At 46.0% G+C, this 10642-nt stretch overlaps 1 protein-coding gene across 1 annotated transcript; it reads right to left on the reverse strand.

The window, feature by feature from the left end:
• Positions 1-1342: 1342 nt before the first annotated feature.
• Positions 1343-4483, reverse strand: LOC124683327. Its single transcript, XM_047217868.1, has 7 exons — positions 4378-4483; positions 3749-4087; positions 2829-3006; positions 2504-2720; positions 2025-2158; positions 1900-1938; positions 1343-1806 (listed from the first exon to the last, which is right to left on the reverse strand). Exons 1-7 carry the CDS (start codon positions 4461-4463, stop codon positions 1690-1692), a joined length of 1110 nt encoding a protein of 369 aa, XP_047073824.1. The 5' UTR covers positions 4464-4483; the 3' UTR covers positions 1343-1689.
• Between the last annotated feature and the right edge of the window lie 6159 nt (positions 4484-10642).

Consider the following 10642-nt stretch of genomic DNA (forward strand, 5'->3'; position numbering starts at 1 on the left):
CTGCGCCGCCTGGAGGGAGAGCTCGACGGCGTGACGAATCTGCGCCTCTTCGCGGGCACGGGCGTCGTCCTGGAGCTTCTTCCCCGACTCGAAGGACTCGACGAGCGCGCGTTGCTGATCGGCCGTCTCGTCGGGGTGCGGCCCATCGTCGTCGGACCACTCAAACTCGCCGTCGTCGTCGTCCTCCACCTCAGTCTCCTCCGCCTCGGCCTCCTCCTCCTCCATTGGCGCATCCTCCTCCACATCTGTTGGTGCCTCCATCATCGCCGCCGCCAACACGTCGGCCTCCGCCGCCAACTGGTCCGCCCGCCTCCCCCAGATCGCCGCCAGCGCCGCCTCTCACTGCTGACGCTCCTCCGCCGCCAGCTGCCGCTAGCGCTCGACTCCCGCCGTTCTCGGTACAGCGCATCCCGCTCAACGCGCTGGCCCCGGCGCTCGTCAACCCACCGCTGCTCCATCTCCTCCCGGTACCGGCGCCGTCGCGCCTCTTGTCCCGTCGAGGCGTCGAACGCCGCAACGGTGTCGCACTGCTGCTCGTGCCACGCTGCTGCCGTCGCGGCCTCGCCAGCAGCGGGGCCATGGGCGCAGAACGCCGGTAGATCCGCCGCCTGCGCCACCTCACGGTGTTGGCGGGCCTGCTGCTCCATTGCCTCCCGCCGCTGCTGACGGTGTGCACGCCACCGCTCTTCCCGGGCCGCGGGGTCGGTGTCGACCTGCGATTCCGGGACTGCAAGTGGAGGAGACGGCGGTGGAGGGAAGTGGCCAGCGCGGGGCGGTTCGCCATTGCCACTGGTGGTGGAGGAGACGGCGGTGGAGCGACGAGGGCTATGTTTGTTGCCGGCGGGGTGTGGTGGCTACCATTGAGCCGGGAGACCTTTTATAGACGCCGGCGTCGGGAAGAAAGCGCGGGAACATGCGAGAAGAGGCAGAAAGATCGCGCGGGAACGGGCGGTGGCGTGCGAACGCCGGCGACGCGTGAAGGCTGCGCAGCACCGACGAGACGTCTCGCCTGCCCCTCCGTCGCCATTAAGGCAAAGATGCCGCCGTGTGTCACTGCGCGCGAATAACTTCCGTCGCGAGGTAGACGACGGTTAGGTTAAAATTAACTGTGCCGCTGACGGGTCAGCTCCGCCACTCCCCGCCTCGCTTTTCGTTGTGTCCGGCGTGCCCGGAGCGTCCCATAGGGGACGGGGACGGGCTCGGGACGCCAGACACCGTATCGGGGCGCGCCGGACAAAAATGATTTTTAGGACGCGGCTGGAACGTTTTTTTGGTCCGGCGCACCCCAAATTGCTTTGAGGGATGCGGCTAGAGATGCTCTAAGACGTTGGCTGGATCCTCATCGCCCAGATTCATCCAATCTCCCTGCCGTAGTTGGTCACGCAGGAGGGGACGTTTTAGGTGATGCCGGTCGTGGCTCCAGGCACCCTCCTCGCCAGTGCAGTCCTGATTTCCATCCCAGCCGCATAGTCGATGGCATGTAAAACAAATGTATCGCCAACTTGGTTGTAGATGGGAGGCCTGATCTATGGATCTTCAACCCCGCCTCCGTCTCCGCCTCATCCTCATCTTCATCCTCACGACTGCCAATCTCCCATCATCCCCAAACCAAACGATTTCTTGCAATGACTGGGCCGTCAAAAGAAAGTGCAAGGGGTTTCATTCCATCACTCTACCCTCATTGTTCTTTTACTCTTCTGGCACCTTCATTTCACTGCTCTTAAGCTTTTTTTTCATGCATCTTCGTCTCACATCTGGAGGGAGCTTGCTCAATAGTTTCTTCACAAAACCTGGTTTTTCTTGGCCCTAAAGAACATCATACACAAGGCAAGGAAAAGATATATTAAATAAAACCAATATCATGTTACTCCAAATAGGAAAATGCCACGCAAGAATTACCTTGTACATATGTCTTATCCTAGCCTCTTCAACTTCTTCCTGCAGAAACATATGCACAATTAATAACAAGGCAAGATAGGTTATGAAAAGAATGTTGACAGCTTGCAGGAAGTAAATCGTCATACATCTTCGTCGCTCCACTCTCTGAAACTACGCGTCAATGGCATATGAGTATCCAAGTGACCACCAATGAACGCACTAGCTTCGTTGGGGTGCTTCATATCAACAACGCCATCACTCAAGCAACCATAGCAGTGACCTTTATTCAAAAGGAGAGCAGGGAGTTTGTCATTTAACTCCAAATAAACAATCAGGCAGTAACATAATAATAGCTGAATAAAACGTGTGCGTGTGTGCGTGTCATTGCACATGGCTGCTTTTGCATGAACCAATTTGAGACACCGAAGATGTAAAGCTCAACAATAATGCACGAGACAAAAAAGTCAATAAAGTAAATATCATGTATGAGAGCTAGAAACACATCTACGAATATATATACTAGAAATTTTCAAGTTAGTGCGACCCCAAAGTTGTGTTAGAACAATACTTTTTTTTTTGAAACTGTGTTAGAACAATACTTAATCTAAGATAAGAGTATAAATACCATTATCGCTGGACGTAACCATGCAGAAACAGCTAACCACTAAATCTTCATGTTCTCCTTGTCGCATGCTCATGACCTCAGCAAAGAATAGATTGTCCACGCCACAATCTTCAGCTCCTCTAGTCTTCGCAATGAAATTGAAATGATAGTACAACCTTTGGTAGTTCTCAACAATTAATTTGTAATGCACAATATCTTTTAGTTCATACGCATTATCCTAACATAAGCATTGATCAGATCAGTAGCTGTCACATGAATATGTCAATGACTAAATGCAACCATGGTATCAGGGCGACAACAGGAGGGAGGGAGGGAGAGAGCAAACCCCAAGATTGTGATCCTTATTATAATTGTCCACTAAAACTTGAGCAAATAGTCGCCTTTCCTCATGGCACCTCTCAATTGCTTGCGATTGGGAACACTTCTTCCTAGTGCCATCAGGCCAGTAAAGACATGTTCGTATAGCCATCTCCACTCGAGAAACCCCAGCTTGTTCCATGCACCTAGTTTAGATCAGAGCATTCCATATGATTTGTTGTCAGGCAGACATAGGGGCAAACAAATTTGTGTGGAAGGTTTTGATAGGTGGAACAGTGATCAAATAGAACCCAATTTAGCTATAGCATAGCTAATTGTAGCAATGATCAACAAAAATAAGAAAAATTCTTACATGCCTATAAGGTCTCGATGCATTTTTCAAGGTGTACATCCTTTCATTTTATCCCCAACCCAAAGTCCTCTTTACCCGTTGTTTTTACCAGATTATGGTATTGGTTATCACCACTGTTAGTATATGAGGAAACAGAGCTGTGGGAGTATGCCTGACTATTAATAACAAATTAGAATTAAGAAAAAATATACCTACATAAAAAGTAGTAGCAGATCTGCATCTATAAATACTTGGTTAGCTTTCAGGTATAGGTATGCTTGTGATTTATGCGCTACTTAACAACTCTCTGACAAGTACAGTTACAAAAATAAGTATGTCCATTAACTTTAACTGGCTCCGGAACAGGAATTTAAAACATACTGTTATGCTAAAAAGAAATCAGCTTGTCGGATTTTCTATATTCTAACTAAGTGATTTTCTTGATTCATGTTGTCAAAACTGTGATTATCTTTGACGACCTACAAGGTCCTACATCATAGAAGGACAATCCTGTTTGCATATAATCAATTTCATGTGTGCAAACTAACCGAACAAGATCGATGGAAATCTACAAATAAGGATGCCGATAAACTTACATTTTTTGAACCCGGCGGCTATGAAGATGGCGATCGATAGCATCCTCAGCTTCCTGCAAGCTCTGAAATGGCCCACCCACAGGGGGGTACGTATGGAAAGATCCCTCGGTATCAACCCTGATGAAAAATTTCAAGCCCCAATCTTGTCTTAGCCAGGCCCAGAAGGTTGACCCAGTAGAAGAGTGCCTTGATGTTGGCGAGACGTCAGTGGTGTCATGAGCAACTGCCTCCGGATGCAGGGAGAGCGAGGAAGTGGCAGTGCAGGACGACCCCTGTTCTTGCAGCGGTTGAGGAGATGCAGGCTCAGCAGTGCCTCCCACATGACGCTCCTCCTCACACCTGAACTGGAAAGGGCTCGATGAGTAGAAGAACAATTTATCTTGGCATCGTGCTGTGCCAAATTGCCAGATCTATCACTGAAATAACAACATCTTTAGGCTTTCTTTATATAAAAAAGTGCATAGAGGCCTGAAAACGATTAAACGAATGCTACCGGGAACTCGCAATCTACCAGCCCCAAATCTGAGTGGAATAATCATCCATGTATCTCCCTCCCAAGGAATCACTCCACATGGACACACAATCCAAATCATCCCAAGAAAACACGGGTGGTGGAGCAAGAGATATACGGTTGCTGACTGCGTAAGGAGGCATCAGCTACGTCGAGTAGTTCGCCGGTGATTTCGGATCGAGATGCCCCGTTCGGAGCAAACATCACGGCCGAGTCGCCGTCCCCAAAATCACCGAGCCGGCGGTGGCTTCCGCGAGGTGAGGACATGGCGTGGGAGGAAGTCGGGAATTAGGGCTCGAAGCCTCGAAGGGTGATTTCCTCTCGAGGAGACCAAACCCACTTCTGAGAAAGCCTGGCCAAACCCGCCATCTAGCCCAAGATATGCAGAAGCTCTAAGCTCAGACGAGTAGTAGGTGCAAACTGCAAACTAAAGTTTCGTTTATCTAGTGATCTTTAGAAAAACTTTCGTTTATCCAAATGTTGGTATTTTTTCTACAGTATCAAATTGTATATCCTTTTTCCATGTAAAGCTTTATAAAATTTATCTCCTACTAAAACTTATATGCAAGAAAAATAGAGGACGAGTAGAAAAGGGCTATATCTCCAAGGCAGTGTTTGGATGTATGCATTGAGGGATGATATTGGAGGTTGGTATCGGGTTAGTCCTGCATACCACGATTTTAGGGGTTGGTCGATGTATTTGATGGAGAAATTGGGGCTTGCTATATACCTTGTGTTGAATATAATCGCATATTCTCTTCTATAAGATCGGTATTTTCGTTGAAGTGGCTAGAGCATGCAATTCTATATGATATCAGAGCTACAAGATCTCGAATTTAAATCCTACCTGACATAGTATTTAAAATAAAGATTTGCACTCTCTTAAAAAAATCCAACGATACTCGTTTAAAGTACGTGCGAGATCTGGAGAATAAAGGGCCTGCCGGTCAACACGTGAGGGGAGATGTTAAATATAATTGACTATTTACTTCCATAAGTTCGGTAAACTGGCTAGAGCATGCAATTCCACATCTTGCTAACACCGGCGCAGGTGAGACTTTCCGTGCGGGCTGGCTCCTCCTTCGTGGCTCAATTGTGCCTACAATTAGCCATGCTCTGTCGTTGTCGTGGCATCATCTCCGTCGCATTGACTTTCCTCACCTCCACGCTCGCAGGCGCTGGCTTGGGCCTGCCAGCTCGTGCTATTGGGTTTCGACCTATCCAAGGTTTGAGATACAAGAACCTTGGTTGGTTTAGCAATATTTTACTGAGAGATGAACTCAGAAGAGAGCGTTAGAGGTGGAGAGCATTTTCGACATGAAAGGCCGAGTGTAAGGGGTTGTGTTTGTTGTGTGTTGGGACACTTTACTGTGTTGTCAGATTTATTTGAGTTTGTTTTTCGCTCGGTTTATTGTAAATAATCTTAGCATTCGTCCCTGTCCCCACTTTACTAATTCTTGTTTATGTATTATAAAGGCGGTGGTGAGTGGTGACCAATGGCACCTGTGGCAACCATGTGTTTAAATTGCTCATAGTGGGAGTAACATAGGAAGTAACGTAGAACTACATGCAAAGTCAACTAATCATTTTTGGTCATATGGCATGTCATTAAATGAGGAGAGAGAGGTGGTCTTGTGGTTACTAGCTATGTTATCATAACATCACATTTTTCAAGAAAAGATGAGTTTATACCCTAATAAATATAACCTTGCATGATACCACATATATGTTATTACTCATTATGGAGGTTGTAACATAGATTAGTAACATGTGCATGTTACTACTTCATGTTACTCCCCACTATAACTACGGGAGCGGGCTCATGGGAACATACACTTTTGATTTTGAAATGCATGTTAGACATATTTTGAAATGTTAAAAAATTTGAAAAAGAAATTCACACGTACATGTTCACCTGCTACACACCCACACAATCCTTTCATGAAAAATCAATTTATCGTGTGGCGTGTGTAAAAGGACAAAATTCGTTGCTAAAAATAAGGCATATTACAAGATAATTTTTTATATAGATCACATAAATTATCGGTTTTTCACGAAACTTGACGAATGCACATATATTGTGGACATGTATATGTTGATTTTTTGTCAAATTTTTTTTGACACTTCGAAATATGTTTTTTTTGGTAGAGGGTGTGTATGCACCGGGAGCGAATTGAATTTGCGCCAAGATACACATTCAAACTAGTAGTAGAATCATGAGAAAATGTTTTAGTGGATGGTGTAGGCATCGTCTAATATGCCCTCTATAATCAAATCCTGGATCCGCCCCTTCTATAGCGAGATTTTTCTTTTTCTATAATTCCTCTTTTTGTTGTTGTTGTTGTTGTTGTTGTTGTTGTTGTTGTGTTCATCAATATTGTCATTAGGCCACTGCGTTGTTCCAGATACTGATGTAATTGATATCTTTGTGATATAATATATTTTTTTTGTCGAAAAAAGAGATGTAGGTACTATTTCTAACTTCCACAAGTTATCGTGTAAAGTATGCTGAACCATAGGTAGCTGATGTTACTCATCAAATAAATTTGTTAGATTTCAGATGTTATTGCATTAATATATAGAATTTCACAATAAGGTAACAATTTAAAAAATTGAAATAGCTTTTATGCGTCCTTGGAAGTGACATCTGGCAGCATTTACCACTGACGGTACCGGTCATGGGTCTGTCGGTGATTATTTACTGATTTTTTTTTGTTTTGCCCATGGGTATTATTTGATAACTTTTGCAATGAAAGACCTTTCCTGGAAATACCCCTAAGAACACATGAATTAAGGGCGGTAGTAGAGATTAGGAAGATATCTTGCAAACAAAAATTAAATACTTCCAAAACAGGAAAATAAAAATTAATCATGAGTCAGCTAGCAGGACCTCGTTGGTCATTGCTAATATGGGCAAGCAAATATACACATCCAACATATCCCCATTTATTCAAAGTACGTAACCACCAAATGTACTACTCCATCTCCCCACATACATGATTTTTTTGCGGAACAAGAGTTTACATGATGATGCGAAAGCGATAATATCGAAACACTTCACCAAACGCTAGACCTCGCCTGGAACAGAATCCATGTTGTTTCTAGGACAAAAACAATATAGAAAATCATCAATATAACATGGTGGCTTACAGGTCGACGCCACATGTACTTCCATTCCATCATTAGACACCATGATGATGGAGTCGCTCGGCTTCATCTTTTCCAGTGAGCGAGCATGGGTTATCGGAGCTACCACTAGCTGTAAAATTACCATTGCAGCCACCAGCACAACCACAACGGTTGCCTTCTTGCCACTCACCATATTGTCCTGTGGAGATGCTTTCTTATCTACTTTGGTTGGTTTCTTTATTTTTCTGATGGTTTCAGTCCTGTCGATCTCAGCCCCTTTTATAGGCACTTGGCAACACTACCTCAGCTACCAAAATTGATTATAGTAATGGAGATAACTATGCATGTCACCTAACTAGTAGACATAAATGTCCCATCTTGAGAAGAGATAATTAATAATTCATCTACCTGAGATTTCCCTTCACCATGTGTTGATGATATCTTGTCCCGAAACGTAGTTTTACAAGTAATACCGGATCAATTGTGGAATATATTATCTAATTCCACTCAATCAAATGATGTAGTATACTTTCACAAAGATATAGGTAAGACCTGGATATTTTATACATCAATAAGCGCAACAAAAAAATTCAGTGGAGCAAGTCTAGGAATATATGTAGATGTAATGTTTAATTGGCATTCTCTAAGATGATATGCGATACATTTGTGTTTTCTTAATTAATCCGCTACACCAAGGCGCCATCCAATGGTGTATTAGCTTAACGATTACACTCTTATGTAAATTTTTTTGAACATGAAAGGACCCAAAGGTCCTGAAATCTGCATTATATCAACAGGTGGTGTACAATTACAAAAAGGACCCCATAAACCAAAGAAAATAGAAACTGGTCCTTAGTTTTTACATGGAACACCCTAAAAGCGATTGCAGAAACGCAATCGAGTTCTAGCTTCACGCCAACAGACAGCAACCTCCACGCACGACCTCTCCTGCTGCCACCGGGGACATGGCCACTTGGGGAAGCTGAAGCACCATATGCCGCACTGAGGTTGGAGAAGATCCTCTGGAGGAGGATGAACAAGCTCGAGCAGCCATCGCTGACGAGCAGGGCAGGGACAGCCTTCTAGCCAGAGGTAGCGGCGGCCCGATGACGCCGTCGCTGAGGAACCGCCGGAGGAGACGCAGACTCCAAGATCTCCTGACGCACTGCCAAGACCCAACAGTAGCAGCGCAGTCCCCCTCTTCTCCCTCGCCGCCATGGCCGGCCAAGAGGAAGAGAACCACACCGAGGTTGCAGAGTAGGAGAAGGCAACACCTATAAAGCTTATTTGGGAAGCAGCAACCAGATCCAGAGCTCACCAGCGTCCACCATGGACACCGGAGCGCAAGAGGAATCCGACCATCAGCTTGCTTGTATTAGAGATCTGCTCATACTCGACAAAAAGCCAAACTCCACGGAGGGAAAACACAACCTAACTCTACTATAAACACAGGGGCTACGACCTCCTCTCTCCCAGTCACTCCGGCCGACGAAGCCGCCGGAGGAGAGGGGGAGAGGAGCTGGAGAAGGGGAGGCGACTCTCAAGGGTACTGTTCACCTGTGAGAGAGGGGAAGGGGGGAAATGAGGTAAGCAAGACAAACACCAGGCCGAGAACAATAAAAGAATTATAGGAGACACCTCAAACCGTAAACTGTAAACACGCGTTTACATGCCGAAAAACGTGATTTACTGGCAAAAAAACCTCCACAAATTCAGATCCTGCATATTTGGGTATGCCCAAAACGGCACCAAAACTTCAAACTGAACCACAAATCATGGTTTTTTTTGAATAGTTTCAACGACATTTCACCAATACGCGACAATATGCAATGGTTTTGAACAACCAAATTCATCATCTATCTATGCGATCAGCAGTTTACCACGTCGTATGACTCAAACCAAATTAGAAGTCGTTGTGGCGGATCAATGAAGGATCAATCAGCGCCGCCACCACCAGCACCCACTCGCCGAAGCATCAACAACACCAACACCATTTAACGCCGGCTCTGCCACTGCATGAACCAATGCCACTTCCGTCCTCCTCCACAAGATCTCCATCCTCGCATGCTCTCACCATTCTCTTGTGTAGACATCCATGTTGGATGGATCCATCATCATGATTTCGTTCTCCTCTGCAAAGAGCTCCGCTATGCCGCGCTTCTCGTCTGCACTAGCTCTTCTCTACTCGACGAAGGCCTTGCGCTCCTCATCTTCCTGAAGTAGTTCCCAATTGGCTTTCTTCTCTTGGCTTCTCATCTCCATCATCATCAACTTAGTCTCGAGAGTTTTTTCCACCAACTTCTCCTGGACTTCATCATTTCATTATTCGTATCCCTCAAATCTTGTGCCTCGGCTTGCTTCCTAATCTTCTCTTTGGCAAACTTGTTACCATCGGGTCTTTCCTTGTTCTTCGCCTTGACCCAAGAGCACATCATCCCCATCTTCGTCCAATTGAACTAATTCCCATATCAACGACGGTGTTTCTTGCTCCCTCAACTTCCACTTGTCACTATGTTCTAGCAACTTAAAGCAATGCATGAGCAAGAATGGCCTTCCTTTCGAAATCGGCATTTGCTTATTCCTCTCATTTGCTATTCTGTCATATAATGCACAAGCAAACAATGGATAGGCATATGAGTTGCAACAAGCAAATGTCGCATATGCAAGAGAAGAATGTGTAGATAGCAACTCACCCAATCGTCAATAGTAATGCCACTAGGAGGGGCATTCCTCACTTGCTCGATGCAACCAGTCCATCGGCTGCAAGCATTCTTGATGACACCCCAACACCCTTGGAGTGACCGATAAGAGCGTGGCGGTGTTGATGTGAGGCGCCGCATGTTTTGGAAGGATATGTCTTCGATCCTTTGCCAATACTGACTTTCGGTTTGATTGGTGCCGGTCACGGTATCGAGCGAGACCGATTCCCAAGCCTTGATCAACGCCGCGTCCTCGATCTCGGTGTAGTTGGCAGTCCTCACAGTTTTCATCTTCGATGGCACAGCCCTATCGATCAACACCGCAACATCTCCTTGGCTTGCCTCGTGTGTATCCTTGGTCTCGCCGTCCGAGCCGTCGTCCGAGCTGAGCTCGTCGTTCTCGTAGTCCTGAATGTTCTCATCATGATCGTCTTCGAGCGGCACGTTGTCCATCTCGACGGACGCCTCGTTGAGCATGCTCATGAATGACATCGGAGGGACAGTCTCGTTCGCCCTACGAACAACAATTCTCAGTACGCAATCGACGGCAGAACA

The sequence above is a fragment of the Lolium rigidum genome, chromosome 1, assembly GCF_022539505.1.
Source record: "Lolium rigidum isolate FL_2022 chromosome 1, APGP_CSIRO_Lrig_0.1, whole genome shotgun sequence".
NCBI lineage: Eukaryota > Viridiplantae > Streptophyta > Magnoliopsida > Poales > Poaceae > Lolium > Lolium rigidum.